This window comes from Achroia grisella, unplaced genomic scaffold (assembly GCF_030625045.1).
Source record: "Achroia grisella isolate CSIRO2021 unplaced genomic scaffold, CSIRO_AGI_Agris_v1 utg780, whole genome shotgun sequence".
In the NCBI taxonomy this organism is placed as follows: domain Eukaryota; kingdom Metazoa; phylum Arthropoda; class Insecta; order Lepidoptera; family Pyralidae; genus Achroia; species Achroia grisella.
Genome location: NW_026713020.1, coordinates 4,810,377 through 4,828,233, shown reverse-complemented (window position 1 = coordinate 4,828,233; position 17,857 = coordinate 4,810,377). Strand labels below are relative to the sequence as shown.

General features: G+C 31.4%; 2 protein-coding genes across 2 annotated transcripts; one reads left to right on the top strand and one right to left on the bottom strand.

The window, feature by feature from the left end:
• The first annotated feature begins 8,625 nt into the window (after positions 1-8,625).
• On the top strand, positions 8,626-12,744 carry LOC131850953 (sialomucin core protein 24-like). The gene is made up of 3 exons (XM_059201371.1): positions 8,626-8,867; positions 10,075-10,525; positions 11,416-12,744. Exons 1-3 carry the CDS (start codon positions 8,798-8,800, stop codon positions 11,531-11,533), a joined length of 639 nt encoding a protein of 212 aa, XP_059057354.1. The 5' UTR covers positions 8,626-8,797; the 3' UTR covers positions 11,534-12,744.
• A 1,694-nt stretch (positions 12,745-14,438) lies between these two features.
• On the bottom strand, positions 14,439-17,621 carry LOC131850948 (crossover junction endonuclease MUS81). Its single transcript, XM_059201366.1, has 3 exons — positions 16,477-17,621; positions 15,349-15,775; positions 14,439-14,841 (listed from the first exon to the last, which is right to left on the bottom strand). The coding sequence occupies exons 1-3, from the start codon at positions 17,517-17,519 to the stop codon at positions 14,503-14,505; spliced, it is 1,809 nt and encodes a 602-aa protein (XP_059057349.1). The 5' UTR covers positions 17,520-17,621; the 3' UTR covers positions 14,439-14,502.
• Positions 17,622-17,857: the final 236 nt, after the last annotated feature.

Sequence of the window (17,857 nt, the reverse complement as noted above, 5' to 3'; positions counted from 1 at the left end):
GAATTAATTGGCTGATGTTTTGATATACCTACATACCTAAATGCAATGTAATATATATGTATACTCTATTCTCTGCATCTAGCCTCTCATCTGGACCGTTGTGCGTGTAGAGCCATGGCTACTAAAGTAGCCAGCTCCTCCTATAAGCGTAGAAGCCTACTGGTGTCTTCACAGCCTTCACAGAGCGACCTCACCATTTGTGTGACCACTGCCCCGCACCCAAGCATTACCTGAGCGGCCGTTTCCTGGGCTTCAAAGCAGCCCCTACAAAAAGGAGTGTCTGTGGCAGCTATAGTGTACAAGTGTTTTTAAGGGACAGTAGACCGTTATTGTATGTTTGTTTCCTATTTTGGTTTAGTAGGCCTGCTACTTATTAGCTATAAAATTATTTGGCCAGTACATCAGAAGCAGTAGGTTTTTTACGAAACAAAATAATAATAATATTGATAAAAAAATGTCCGTCGGGTCAGCTAGTACTACAATTATAAAATCAATATAAAGTTGATCGTTATCAGGCATTGATTGTCGATTGCTAAACAAAGGCCTCCACTAATACTGCCGTATAAATCTATCTAATCCACCTCTACATCAGGTACAACTAGTCACCTAGTCACACCGTTTCATCTACTCGGCCCAGATACTATATTCGTATGCCCAGTACATATCGTAATCTAATAACATTTTTTCCCCGTCGGTTGTCGATTAATCGAGCGCTATTGCCGGCAAACTACAGTTATGTCTGATTGGGGATTTTCTCTCATATACCTATGTACCTACGGTTTTTGTGGTGATGGGGCAATGAATGTGTGATGGGAAACATTAAGTTGATAGTTGTGAGCTGTTTGTTGCCAAAAAAAAAGATGCCTTATAGCTAAATTGAATTACAAAAGTGGAATAGCCAGCCTAAAACAGATTATTAAATTCGCAAACCGATCAGAGTATAACAAAACAAGAACAAGCGACCTAAAAAAGTTGTCAGAATTCTTAATTGGGCTATTTCTCTTCAAAATATCAATTTTAGACAAAGAATTTACTACTACTTACTTTATTTTGGACAAAGTTTGCAGAGGATACTCACTATTCATTTCATGGCTATTTGAAATGACCTACTAAAGATCATCACTGGACAACCCAAACAACGCCATCTAGTCCAAAGAAAGCAGTCGTTACCAAACAATTTTAAATAATTCTACATACGTATACTTTTTCTTAATATTAACGAAACGGAAATATTTTTTACTGTGTAATATACTAATAAACGTGGTATAGAATCAACCCCTTATAACCGTAAAAGAAAAGCGATTTGTTTTTTTTTTACATATATAAATTCATAATCAATTTAATACAATAAGTCAATAACTTTAAATTGCAAGTACTTAAATATAATAGGTCTTCAAACTACTGGACCCCAAAAGATTCCATGAGGACGGAGCATACTGCTCGGAATTTTACTTAATTTCACGCATTCCCTGTACAATATTCTACATAAGAACCATATACAACTAAAACGGGTGTAATAAGGTCGAAAATCCTTCGAGACGGTCTCAGCAAACTTTTCAAACTCCTCACTAAGCCTTCCCACACAGCGTTAAGTCGCTGTCCACATACCCTTTCATTATGTAGGAAAAAGTATATGTAGAACTCTTAATAATGGCTTAGTGAACTTTGCTTGAACATTGTAAGATTACCTCTTGTATACATATATTGTAAAAAACCGTAAAGCGCGAATCGATCTCACACACCCAGAGTCCCAAATGTTTTATGACATATTAGTTTTCTTTGCGTGATAACTTATTATTATATGTAGCTCAAACCCCCCAATAAAAAAAAAATACGGTAGTCGCATCCAGCGACTATAAAGAAACTAAATTTTTAATTTATTCATAAATTACTACAGTTTTAGTAAACTAAACTAACTATAACTAAAATAGGAATGACACCGTTTGCTGTTAGAACGAATATACCTCAGAAGTCGTGACGCAAGCCACAGGTGCCAAAGGAATATAGTAAGCGTTTTTAATATAAAATTAACAATATTCCAATAAAAACTGTCCAACTACTAATTTAAATTGTGACATTGCGGTCTCATTTTTCGGCGCGTGTAAATTCTGCTCTTTAGCACTTTTGGATAGGACTGTGCACTGCATATGTAACAAGTGTGGATAGAAAATTAGATGTCACTGTAATATTAATTTACTTAAGTATTTTTCATAATTTCTTAAATACTACAATATTTACTAACACTTACTTTAAACTAACTATTAGTATTAAAAATAATAGTAAATATTACTTTTAATACTAATAGTTACTTTTATAATTTCCAATATCTATCTAAAACACTCAAATTCATAGCATCAGTACTTATGGTGTATATAATTGGTGTATTAACTATAGGTATTGTAAAAATGGGGATAACAATTAAGAACGGATAATGTTCAGGATAAACAAATCGCTTTGTATAAATAAGTCTATTCTATTCCTAGATCCATTGAATGCGTAATTAATTAATATTACCAAAATAAATGTTTATATAACAAGAAGGAACTCATTACAAACGGGTATAAAGGTTCATGTTAGATCCCGGAATTGTTTAAGGTTGATAATGTACAGAATAAATCCAAAATTTATTACTGAGATAAGTGATGAGATTAACGAAATCTGGGCTCACATTTAATTAATAGCACACTGAACAACAACTTCGGACAGTTGAAAAATTGTTCGTAAACGTTTAAATTAATTAAATAACTGTCAACTGAGGAAAACGACTCTGTTTTAAAGGTGAAAATGTGCTTTTACAATAAGACAGCTCTAACAATGAATCTCTTTAGTACGGTTTGAAGAAAACCATTGAATTTTTCTATGCCATCTTCAAAAAGCAGAAAGTTTCATTAGACGGTATTCTTTGTAGACTATGTGAGGGCATCGCAAATTATATATAACTTGTGGTTGCCCACGATTTAGTCTGCTTTTTTTAGATAAAGAATATATTAATTTCATCCTTGTGTTATAGTCAGATACAATTGTTAAATCAGCAATGTGAAAATTTCTCTACTAACTTTAGAAGTTTTATACAAATTACGTGGAAATCTGTCGTACTTATGCCATCTCAAATTCAGAGTGCAGTAGTGGCGATATATAACTGGTTTCCCTTTAAGCTTCCATCCTTTTCCATTATAACTCGTATAACTTAGTTTTGGTCCGCAACGAGACGCGACCCTTGAGAGGTTGTTTGCTATCTTCATATATTTAGTTATTACGTGTATATACGTAATAACTAAATATATGATTACAGATTGAGAAAGTCGTTATTCAGTAGTTCACTAACCTTAATTTGAAGCTATTCATACTGGATGGTATAGATAGTGATAAAAAATTATATGAAATCTGAAGTCTTCATTAATTTTTATTTCTAATTAACTAAAATCGATGGTAGAAATACTGATACCAAATCTAATTAATACGAGAAACAGCGTTCGAATCACCTCCTACTAAGTTATATTCTACTTATTTAAGTTTATTATTTTTCACTAGCTGTTGAGTCTATACCTACGTAACAAAGTTATAAATAAACTTAGTTAAATACATGTTTAACATACTATAATAAATAAAAAATAATACGAATTTTCCTATATGTAGGTATATGCAGAATGTGATTTATTTGAAAAGAATTTTATTTAATAGTTTTTGCGTGAAATATTAACAAACATGCATACCTACTTATGAACATCAAATATACATACATCCTCATACTTGTGCGTTTATAATATTAATAGAATAATAATTGTTACGATTCGCTTTCAGAAGGGTTAAATAAATACGCTCTAATGATAATACGCGGTACAACGGGTGTACATTAGTTTATTTAATATTAACGAGTTCAATATACACTCCGTAGCCAAGAAGAACTAGCAAGAAACTCGACCAGCGTCTATATCAACATATTTTATTAACATTACTTGGCTGTGACACCCCGACTTGGCAAGGCTTGATAGAATGGCTGTAGTTCTGGGGAGGGAGTGGCTTGGGATGACTAGACTTGGCTCCAATGTCTACAGCCAACATCTCGCGGCTTACAGTACACAATATATGTATGCGGTTAATCCCTTGTTGCTCCTAGACTAATTACAACATTTGCGTTTGTTTTTCATTGAAAAGGCACGACCTTTTGTGAATATATTTCAAAGAATGGCTACTATTTTAATGTGATATATAATTCAAGTTTTGTTTAATCTAAAACCATTAAATAATGTGTATATATGTATATAATATGTTATATTAATAATGCTTATTCTATTCTAGTTAAGTTTTAGTTCAGTCTAATATTTGTATATATGTAATTTACGTAATCAATGTTAAGCCACCATCAAGTATTTCTGCTCTTCCCGAAGATAGACTGGTGGATAATGCCTATGACATTAAGTCCGTCTTTTGCACTGTAATTTGTTAAAGTTTTATATAAATAAATAAATATTGAAATTCTATACACGTGTTTTAATAACTTATTGTAATAATTTTCTTCCTTTTCTTACAGCAGTTGCAAAGCACTCCAATCTTAAAAATGAAATAAGATGTAAACATTTAAATTAATGAGTCTCCGGTTTTAAAATGTTCCTCATTTAAATAATGCACAAAACACGTAAACGCCGCTTGCAATTAGAATTTCAAATCCTTAACAAGAGATACCTGGATATTATTTACATCTATTTATATTAATTATACTCCCATTAAGATTTGAATAAATAATGTTACTTTTTTGTTACGTGTAAACTGAATGGTAGGTTGTGCCGTCGCCTATATGCATGAACAGCACTACGGATATTAGTTTATCAACCATGACGCCGGCGATATCGCTCATGCGTTGGCATTTCGGAGGACAAAAGTGTTCCATAAATACACTCCCTTATCTCATTCCAAAGGGAATACATCTTACAAAGTAGGCTACTTTGTGCCTGAAATAGAATAAGCTGAGGTACCCACGCAGACGGTTTTTACAAAGTCTACATGTGTCAAGACAAGCTGTTGCAATTTCTGTGCAAAAAGAGCAGCTGGCCAAGAGCTTGACATTGTTATCTGTATATTTATACAGTTACTCCATGTGAAACTACGAATATATACCAGCTGGGTTGTAGGTAAGTAAGATAGTCAATATTTTGCTTAGTCTTATTTTTAGGAGGAGACCGATTAAAATTTGAACATATGATACGTTCTCATTTAAAATTAGAACAATATGAACAAGACAGCACTTGGCGATAGACGAATTACATTTTTGTCGTACAAATTGAGGTGTGATTATAAGTTAATTGGTCAGCACGAAGATTACCAACGGAGGTCATTTCAAAATTTTGTGTATATTAAATGGAACAACTAGATCAGTACTTCTTAAACTATAGGTCGCAACCCAGTGTCGATTTGTTACCGAATACAGTGACCCTGAAACAACTATTAAATAACTTGAGCATCACTGAAAGAAAAAGGTGCTTGATGCACCTTTTTCTTTAAGACAGCTTAGAGCATAAACATGAGTTTGAAAGTTTTTATTAGGTGGGTTGCGGAACTGTTAACATTGGGAACACTGCCACATAATTACTGTGTAATCCGTTCAGGATTATACTGATACCACTCAGGAATCTACAAATAAATGGGCTCCTATCGTTCTCCTACGCGGATAATCACCAAGTGAAAATTGGATACTAATGAATAGATCTTCAATATTCATACAACTACACAACCTAATCAAATTCGCGATAGCGCGGTGCTTTAATTAATCAAAATCAAGCATTTAACGCTTGCCTACAAATAGGTGTTTGTAAGCGTGATAATACTCGGCTTGAGGCTTATATGGGATACATTGGTTTAGCTTATAGGGCTGTCATAAAAAGTAGTTTTTTTATACTGAAATGGCAAACAAATGGACGGCCCACCTGATAGTACCTAAATGGCAACCATAGCCTATATATATGAACGGCCAACATGAGCATGTGTAGCAATCCTCTTACGCGTTCCATTCTGGAGGACAATGGTGCCATGCCTTCATATCCTTTAATTTCACAGCTATCTGTGAACTGTGGTTGACAGGTTTTGTCTGTTTTTATTTGTTAATAAAAATAGGTATTTTTTAATTCATGGTAATGAGGTTACATCCGTCCGTGTGATGTGAATTTATCTTCACATTAAATTGCATGAATATCCATTCGTATATCAAAGGTTTATTCATGAAGATTTATAAAACAAACGGGCACACTTATGCTTTTAGTATATAAAAATGATTTGTTCATTTTTATGTTTTTTGTTTGATCACAACTTCTGTTTGTTGTAGCAACCCTAACAATAAACCAGAGACAACAACTGAGCGCCATGGATGAATTGCAAATTAATGAATGTTACTTCTCTCACTTCTCGCTGAATTAATTTATTCCTATAATACGTGTATGTGTAGGTACCTAGCTAAGTAACGTATAAAGAATTTTAATATGCAATTTTTAAATTCTGTCGTTTTGAATGGCGAGAAAATCGGTTTCATAGAGCTACTATCCCATCTGAGATAATAAGCGTGGTGGTACAAAATACTTATTAATATTAATATACATATAAATAAAATTGGTGTGTCCGTTTGTAATATTGAAGTAACCGTTTTTTACTACATGCATATGAATATAAATACGGTACATACACCAATAAACACTTTTTACTATTTTTGTCTGTCTGTCTGTCGGTCTGTTTGTTCCGGCTAATCTCTGAAATGGCTGGACCTATTTTGATGGGACCATTTTTGGCAGATAGCTGATGTAATAAGAAATAACTGAGGCTACTTTTATTTTAGAAAATAAACTTAAATTCCACGCGGACGAAGTTTTAAGAATGAAATATAATTTTAAAATACAAATTCAATGGCATTCAATTGTCGCATAGTGCTTTAAACGTATCTATTGATCGACCAGTTCAATGAAGTTCAGCAACAATGAATTCTTTGAAGTAGGTATAGTGGAATATCCAGTTGTTGAATTAAAACTTATCATTTATTGGTGAATTTCTGGATGTAGCAAATAAATCCTTTTTATAATGTTACGTTAACTTGCATTATCTACACATTTCTTTTGGCTATAAGTCAAACCATAAACACGAAATGTTTTTCTTGTCTATGTAACTAGGTATGTACAGATGAAGGTCTAGTACAAGTTAAACATTTTATGGTTGGAATATTTAGATAACAATAAAATTCACGTTATCCTGTGGCTTTACTATCGTTTTATTTCAGTGGGTTATACAACTATATTGCAGAAATAAAACAAAGACCTACGACTTATGAGGCTCTAGGTAGATTCCTACTAATAAAATAAAATGGGCACTAGTTTTTCATAAATAGATGTGTATCTTTACTAATATTATTAAGAGAGATAGAGACAGCGCATTTTGTTATTAGGAAAGTACACTTCAGAACCAATGTACCATTTTTTGAAATTGTTTCAATGTTTGAAAGTATATAATTCCGGAATGATATAGGCTATACTAATTTATGAGCATCCCGGCGAAGTCTGTGCGCGTATAATGTAGATAGAGATAGATGTAAATGGATATACAAAATGTAGTTTATAGGTGCTTCCGTACTTCATAATTTATGAAAGTAATGCCATGTCAATTCTTTCACGTGATTCCCGTGTAAACACTCATAATAACCTTCCACTCTTTTACCGATGCCCCACCAGCGTATCGTATTAGAAAAACTTTCATGAACAAACTTAAAAACTACTACTACTATTACTAAATAGTTCGGGGAAGCTATTGTTAGCATTTAATAGCCACTTATGTTTCCATTGCTATCAATTTACAATGTTATAATAGTGGTAGATAGACCTCCGTGTGATCTCAAGAAACCATGGTAGTTATTTCCTAGTGACTTAACCAATAACTATTATACTCACATCTAATTTCATTGTTATCAATCATTCCAAAATTTAATTTTGTCGTAAAATTAATCAGGTAACCTAATCTTTAAACAAGTGAGTGAGTAACTTCCCAACTAAAATATTTTCAATTTAAAAACACCATACTTTTTTTTCCAAGCCCACTAAAAAGTCTTTTACCTACCAGAAACAAATTTTACTTACCGAAACTATTCGTATCCGTAAAACCAATAAATTAGTAGCATTTAAGCATTTTTCTTATACATTATAATGCATTGACGCCCTCTATCACAATAAATTGGCAATTTTTTTTTTAGGTAAATGCTTCGAAGTATCTTTAACAGTTTGCAAATTATGATCATTTTATATATTAATGTATAATTTTAATTGTACAATATTTCAGTATAATGTGATAATAGTTGCCTCGGAAGTTAACAAAATTTTTGTCTCATCTTTTTAAAGAATTAGGATAAAAATTTAAGTTAATATTTAATATAAATATTGTATTCGGAATAGAAGACAGCGTCTTCTTAAATTGATTACTTAATTTTAATCGATTGGTTCTTGCCACATGTATGATCGATTCTAATCATAATCAATCATACTAAAACACTAGGAAAATCCGATTTTTCTATGTCAAAGTCGTAGACCGGTACGTCACTATTTTTCAAACTTCCGATACAGTCAAATTCAACCAATCCAAAAAATCCTAGCCAACCAATCCAATCCAATCGTCGACGTCAAATCATAGTGTCAATTAGTGTCAAACTTGAATAAAATCGAATTTTATTTTACGTTTCTTTTTGTCTTGTCGTTTGGTCAGCAAGTATCTGATTAGGATTATTCAACAATTATTCAATTATTTAATACAGGAACGTATATAATATTAAACAAATATGAAGAAAGTGTTATTTATTTGTTTGCTATCTTTAGCAACATGTCTGAGCCAAGCGGATGTTAAACAAGGTACGTAGAAAAACAATCGAGCATCCATGAATTTATTGCGTTTAATTATAATTTTAACACGATTGCACCTTGTATTTACTAGTATGTTATTATTGATAATCAAATTAGACCTACTTGAAAATAAAGATCTTAATTGAGTCCTTAAATATTTAATTATCCGTAATACTGTTAACGCTAGAATAAATTATATATTTATTTAACTTTACAAAGATGCAATGGGTCATTTCATTAAATCGCATTAGTTAGTCAATGAGTAACAGGTTCGAGATGTGTTTTGTACACGTCAGTGTTAACCTACTAATCCAAAGAAGTAGGGAAATATACTAAAAATAGGTATTTTAATATCACAGCTAACTATAATACTACGATAGTAAATCATAATGGCTGATAGGAAAATATCTCTTGGTATTTACTCTATAAATAAACATATTATAAATAGGTTAATTCTATTCTATTCTATTCATAACTCTTACAATAACTATAATATATATCCACTTTTACATATTTTATGATTTTCATAAATTTTTCGTATTTCATAATAATTATGAGACAGACTTAGCAATCCATAAATACACCATGCAGGTGCCGGTGAATCCATTTCCATGCAGTTTCATGAGTATTCTATCTCAAATATGGCTGGGCTTATTATACAAGTGACCATGTATATTACTCGGTTGTGGAGAAGGTAGCTTTCGTTTTGTTATATGGGCAGAATATATGAATAATTTAATAACTTAGGAAATTAAGCAGTGCCATCTAGTCCAATGCTAAACTGAGCTTGTGCTTAGTGGAAAGCTGCTTTATATATTTAGATTATTTTTTTGATAAAAATATATATATCACACATAGAAAACACCCAGACCAATATAAACAATCATACTCACGAATACAAAGAATGACTGTGTGCTAAACTGCTTGAACACTGACCTTCTTATACAGATATTTATATTTAAGAAAAATATATTTTTATAATATATCACTCCTTCCAAAGAGTGGAACAAATATACCCATAAATCAATCAATATATAAAATCAATAAATATTTATTCATATAGTACTTTTCTGTCTCTTATGCACCTTATAATTTTTAATCACCACCACCACACCACTACAATATAAAGAAATTTGTATTTTTTTTTCCATTTTGGTGGTGGACAATTATTGTAAAAATATAACCTTAAACATATTATCTTGTATTACATTTACAGAGACTCCTGTGAAACCATTGAGTCCAGCAATACCCAAAAATGAGGCTGCACAAACTCCAACACCTGCAAACAAAGAAGCAGCTCCCCAAACAAACACTGATAAGAGTCCAATACCACCAGTTCAAACACTCCAAGGAACACCACAGAATCCTCCGACAACTACAACTAAAGTAGAAGATAATGCTACAAAATCTAATGCTACAGAAAATAATACAACTCCAGACAAAAAGCAAGTAGACCCAAATGTAGTTACAAATAATACTGCAACTGATACAACCAAACCTAGCAATGAAACTACAACAAACAAAATTCCTACAACTGATGATACCAACAAAACTCCAAGCAGTAGCACAACAGTACCAGAACATGCAACTACCAAGAAAAATGAGACTCAACCTGAAGCTACTACCAAACCCACCAATACTGATAACCATGTTCTCCAAGCCAGAGGGTAAGTACTTTAATGTTATTTGTATTTGAATAGACTATAAGAGTAGAATTAACTTAGAAAGGTACCATTATTTTCATATTTCTAAAGGAATTGTATATATATATATATATATGTTGATAGCATTGTTTTTTGATGGAAAGGATATTTACTTGCTTACTGAATAGAGTAATTTATTTTTGTTAATCTAAGCCACATACATAGGCAATGTAAAATAAATAAAAAACCAATCTAAAGAGCAATTGTTTCTATTGGAGAATGCATATGTTCAATAGTAGGTACTGCTTATTTTAAATGTTGAATAATATATTCAAAAACCAGTTCTGATACAAGGTCCAAAACTTAATTATTGCAAAACAATGCTGATTCTCAACTTGTGATTAAAGTATGAGAGCTTTATAATTCCATGACCATTTTAATTGAAATTAAAATCACATTGCTAGGATATCTCCACAATAGTGGACACCTTTTAGAGGACTATAGATACAATATTTTATATTGATCCTATTGTGTAAAAATAATATATGTATCATGACTAGGTCCCTCAATGGATATAATAGATTTGATTTACCATCTACTCACTGCTATTCATTCTCCCATGATCATGGCCCTTTAAACACTACCGAAATATCAGAATCAAAATAAAAATAAATATAAATGTGGTATATACATACCATACATATATATACCATATTTTTTCCTAATTGTATAAATAATGATAGTCAAATTTAAGACAGTTTGTATGTTATTATAATAAGAAATAGTTATTCAAAATTTCAATTTTGTATCTCGGCGTTGTTTGTTTATGCTGTGATGTATCAGTAAATTTTGCAAATATGAAATTTGTTTTTATACTTAAAAGATGAATTCAGAATTTAAATTTTTTCTTCTAGTTTTGACGGTCCCAGTTTCTTCGGAGGCATCATACTGACCCTCGGCCTGCTAGCCATCGGTTTCATGGGTTTCAAGTACTACAAAAATCAAACTGAAAGAAATTATCATACTCTCTAAGAATATTTTAAGTTTCTCCAACCTTCATATCTATTTATATATATAGCTTGAGTTCAAATTGAGAAGTTTATTTATTTTTTCATTCACTTAGATTTGAATTTCGAATATTTTAGAATACAAACAGGGTTTTCGGCGTTCACTAGTTGAAGCAATTTGTTACAAATCCATATTGATATGGTGGCGGCTGATATATTGGTATTTTAGTCTGGACACGAATTTAACTTTATTCTCATTTTATTTTTATTATAATGTTGTAGATTTTATGTTTTAGTATAAACAAGCATTTATATCACAGGTTTCGCGTGTTTTAGTGTAATCTCTGTAATATAAGATAATATGGCTCCATTCCATTTTGCAAGCCAAGTTTGTGATGTTATTTGAGTTGCTTGGGATGTTCTGCGCATGTAGTCATATTAGATAACTTGATAACATCCCATGCTCGGCTTGAATAATGAGGATCAGCTTTTATATATGCACCTATAGTAAAATATTGTGATCTGTAAATTTGATCTATTGAAGGAGACTTTGTATTTTTTTTATTTTGTTATGGCAATTGTGCAATTTAGTTTTTAGTTTTGCAGATTAAAAGCTGTGCCATCTTTTATCTTCCACATTTTCGTTTTTCTAATGTAACTACACTAGGCAGTTTGAATTTGCACTGAATCTATAAAAACAATGTATGTAGTCATAAGTATATGATTAATTATTAAGTGTTAATGTATAAGGCAACGCAATGTGATGATGAAAATAAGGGTCTAAAATAGTACCTACATTGTTGTGGCACAATTAAGACAATGAATCTCCTATTGGCATTATTCCTATTGTATTATTATATTACTAGCTTGTAAAGTGCAAAATGAAGATATTTAAGAATCTCCAATAACATTTTGGCATATGCTGATCAAAATTTTATGAAAATCTTGCCCTTTATACACAACGGCATATGTCTGAAATGTGGTTTATAAAACGGACAGTACTTTTTTGTGCCACAACAGTATTTTATGTTTTGTTTTATTTTTATTTTGTATAGTAAATTTGCATGCCAATTTGTAAACTGGGAAAGTTGATTCCATCCTAAAGTGCTCTTAAATCTGAACTATATATGGATAAGTATTCAAAATGGTTTACAAGCCACTATATAGATTTTCCTGTCATCTTACTGCTGCTCTTATGTCACTAAATGGTTATGTTAATAAAGGTATAATACCAAGTCTTTTTTTTTCATTTGGATCTTTACAGGAAATCCTTAATACCATATAAAAAGTATTGTATTACTTAACTTACATTAATTTTCTCTAATTTAAAAATATTAATATTATAATTGCTATTCATGTGAAAATAGTCGGCTCTGGTACTGTGAAACTAGTAGCTTACAAACTAATAGCTTAGTTTGTTTCATGCAAATTTACACTACATGAAAAAACGACGCGGCGCAGACGGTCAAAATTATGTTGTATCTATATACATACATAATAAACATATCTATGTATTTATATAAGTCTTCTAGTACCTATAACACATTTTTTATTTATATTCTATTTAAGTCGCTAATATCAACGGCGGTGGTAGTGGTACGGGTGTTGTCCTTGTTCTATTAACACTTGCCACAATGAGGAAATAGGATCGTTAGTAACAAGTTCTAGTGACACCATTGGTACTAATGTACATACTAATCATCTTTCAATGATGCCTCACCCCAAAGCTTTTCACTAAATTCATATCATTATCATTACATACATCTGTCCCTATGTATGCTTAAATCTTTAAAACTACGCAACGGATTTTGAAGCGGTTTTTTTAAATAGATAGAGTTATTCAAGAGGAAAGTTTATATATATATATATAATATATGTAAGCCGTATGAAGCCGGGGCGAGTAGTTAAAGTATATAAGGTACTCACGTAAAAAAATGTTCTTAATATCTGAAATAGCTGGACCGAGTTTGACGGGTTTTCATTCGCCGATAGCCAATGTTATAAGGAGGAACTTAGTTTTATTTTACATATTTACTTTAATAAACATTAATTTCCATGTTGACGAAACGCGGGTAACACCTAGTCATGCATAAAAATAAAAAACATACTTTGTAAAGTCATTTGCCTGGGTACTTTAGTCTCACCTATTTCAACTGCCAATCAGCTTGTAAGTTGTTTAGTGGTATAGTATGTTATTGAAATTACAGGATATGGTGGTATAACTATTTATTGCCCCAGAATGACAACGCAGCAGTGGTATCACACGTGTCACATGATGACGTGATGGTAGTGCTGTTCATGTGTATAAGCGTTGGTAACCACTTACTATCAGATGGGCCGTCAGCTTCTTTAACATGCCAAGTACATAAAAAAAACTTTCATATGTTTTATACGCTAAATATTTACTCTTGTGGAACCCTCCCTAAATTATCTTCGCATCTGTATCTCTAATCTGTCGTATTCTTGTGAAACGGCTGCTCACGTAATCCTGGAGTGCGTAGCAGTGACCACACAACGAAAACAAATCCTCGGAACGGTGAGGTCGCTCCGTGAAGCCTGTGAAGGCACCAGGAGACTTCTACGCTTTTTGGAGGAACTTGGCTGGGTACTTTAGTAGCCTGGCTCTACACGCACAACGTCCCAGATGAGAGGCTAATTGCGGAGAATAGAGTCCAACTTCATCCTTCTGATGCATTCGCAGTCTACATGCATTAACACATCGGGTGAAATAATAACACAATTAAACGGTATATTTTTATTTAAAAACTTCCTGATATCGATTGTGGAAGCATAATTACCACTTTTTGTACAAACCTTGACGCTCTATTTCTGTACGTGTGTTACACATAATTCCTAAACATGTGGACCAAGTTGAATAACATTTCGTATATACAATTCAATGGATTCTTGGTTTGTTTGTAAACATTACTACGATATTCTTCTATTTGTATGCCACTAGTATACAAATAGAAAAATATCGAGATAGGAGAGGAACTATAACATAAATCTATTAGAAAACAATTGAAAGATGGACTTGCTCACTAGCGGTCCCACTTTTCGACTTAGATCACCATATTTCAAGTCAGCAAGTAGGAATTCTCCTTCCTTATCATCACTGTTCTGATAAGCCTTAATGAGTAGTGCAGGTGTGTTGTATACATTAGTTATAGCTAAGGCTTTCTCAACAGATACCCCTCTTAATTGCAATAACAATTTTATAAAGGTCTCCTTTACAGTAAGTGGCTTCGTTTTAGATGATGTTACATTGAAATATTCAAATGTCATCAACTCTTCACATACTGGTTCTTTATTACAGCCTTTTAAATATTTATTCTGCAACAAAATTGTGTATATGAGTATTTAATTAGATGTATCAGTTGCCTGTCTTGGCCAATAGTATTAGCTTAGGTAACTTTGACTTTGAGAATGGTATATGATATATAAATTTTAGTTTATTTATTATTAATTAGGTAATATTTTAGCTATGAATGATTAATCAACAAATTTAGATAGTTTTGTAATAAAAATCAGATGCAATGATAGAAAAATGTATATCAATTAATATTAATAGTAGAAAAGTAAATTTGCTTGTAAGTAGGGAAAAAGCATAATAGTACTGATATTAGTATCCAAAAATGGAAAACTTATTCAATTATTTTTCACTAATAGAGCCATAGCCATAAGTCATTCAAACATCTATTACAGCCTATATTTTACTAGTAAATTAAAAAAAATATTTGGTATGTGGTGAGTAAAAAAGTAAAATTTTACATAAGTATACCACAGATGACATAGTATACTGAATCAAAGCCTTTAATTTTAGATGTACAAGTTACATACCTTATATTCTATAGTCAGTCTTTTAGACATCATAGCCAAGAATCTAGCAGAATTACTTAGAGAATCTGTCACATGAACTTTAAAGCCATCCTGCACCCTTGTATTAGACAAACCCTGCATTAGAGACTGTATTGGTAGGCCTACATGTTTGTTTTTGCCATAATTTTCCACCATATAAATAATATTCTTTAAACCACATTTTCTTAATCTAAATTTCTGTTCATGGAACCTTCCATCTTTGATGCTAGCTCCAAGATCATCCATTCTTTTTCTTTCTATCACATATGGAAGAACTAATTCTTGTTCTCTATTGACACTACTTCTAGCTATCCATGTAAAGTCACCAACTTTCAAACTTCTGTATTCATGCTTTAGATCTGGATATTTATTGAACTGTGCCACTGTAGGATCATTCTTCTTTGTCAATCTGAAAATATTTATACAATTTAAAAGATATAAATGAAAATCAATTGATGATGAGCCAGCAAGTGTTTATTTGTTCTTATTTATTTACATTATGCCAGGTTTGGCAGTAAATTTATTATAATTTGAAAAATATGTAAGTTATTCATCAATAAAAGAATTTCCAAGGAAAATAGGCTAGACAGGCTACTATATATCGTAACATAAATAAAAAGATTGTTGGGCCTACATACTTTATGCATGGTTTAATGATAGAAATATCACAATATTATATTAATACTGATTTATTTTGGTAATTATTGTCACAATCAACCTCTCATATATATAAATTATTTATTTATACATAAATTTATTTATTTTTTAAAAGAGCAACACATAAGTTTCTTTATTATTCTTCTTGTCTGATGAGTCTGCATTCCGAATAAGCAGTAGAATCAAGAAACTTAAACATTCAAAAGTGCTTATATTAAGTTTATTTGAATAAAGATTATTTCTATTCTATTTCTATAAAACTATTACATTTAGTATTCATTTCTTGTCAGAATAAGTTTTTTAAGAGTAAAATTAAGAAATATATATACAGTTTGTCATGGGGTTGTATATACATTATCTTTTTTATTTTATAAAAGATAGATCTTTGACTAAAAAACATGCTAAAATGTGAAAAAGTGATTATTTTATAATATATGGATACAAAAAACATACCCTCCAGTTTCATTTTTATCAATCAACAATATGATATCAAATGAACCAGGTGCCATCTCAACATTCACATAATTATTTATTTCCTTATTGCTAACTGGTGAATAATTTTTCAATTGTCTCTGACTTGACTGAAAATCATGTGGCAACACACTATTTACTAAATTTCCATCTAAACTAACACTTTCAACATCTGTGTTAGTATTTACAATATCATTGAATATAATATCATTAAGTGTAGGTCTGGTTGCTGTATCTCTCATTAACTCTTCAGCTAATGTTATTCCTTCATCAGTCAACATATACTCTACTTTTTTATTTCTAATTTTCAACACATACCCCTTACTTACTAATCTGCTCATGTTTGACCAAGCTGTATAGAAAGTGTCCGGTTTTGGTCTAGTAAATGATTCTTCACTATGTTTTTGGGCCCCATCTATTAACATCTCCTTTGTTAGTGATGGTTTGTCTGGATTTTCTTTACTATTCTCTAATAAAGTTATCAAAATGGCATAACCTCCAGATCTATATGCTGGTGTATATATCTTTCGTTTAGATTTTTTTGTTATCTTTTTTGGTGAATTTTTATTTGTTCTATCACAAAGCGACTCATTTAATGGACACATTTCAACTGGATTTTTTTCTGAACATTTTGTATTGCTACTTGGGATATAATTATCAGCAATATTAAATGACGGAGAAGTACTACTATGTTTGATAGAAATAGTATTCGGTTCAAATTGAATATTTTGTGTTGGTACAAGCACATCCTCCACATTTTGACTATTATTAAAGTGATAAACTTCCAAACGTCTATCTAAGAATCTACACAGCTTTTTATCGAACCCCTTAAGAATAGCACATTCAGCTCCAGTTTGAAGCGTTAAAGGATATTTTGATATTGAATCTAAAGCTTCCTTCAGCATCGGTTCCAATTTACTTTTTTTCACATTCGCTTCCTCGTACAGTTCTGAAAGCCACTCTTGAAATAGAGGATTTGGTCGTGTTCGCTTATAGGTAATTCTTTTACCAGTTATGTTGTCCATTATTTTTTATAATTTATAAATAGTCAAGTGGTAAATTGTCAAACAACATATTTAAATCAGATATTTTGTTAAGTTTTAGCATCTTTATATAGTTTGTGGTCTGATTTCGATCTCGAATAGAGGAATACAATTCACGTAATTATTAATGGAGTTGAAAGTTTCGAATTAACTTTTTAATAAATACTGTAGATGTTTATTTAAAATGACAAAGGTAAGAGTCAGAAATACAGACCATAAAAGTAAGTAAACAGAAACAAAACCACAGACTACATTGACAAATAGAGTACGGTAATGGTAACACGAAAAAATGATTTAATATTGGAAAAAAACATTTAATT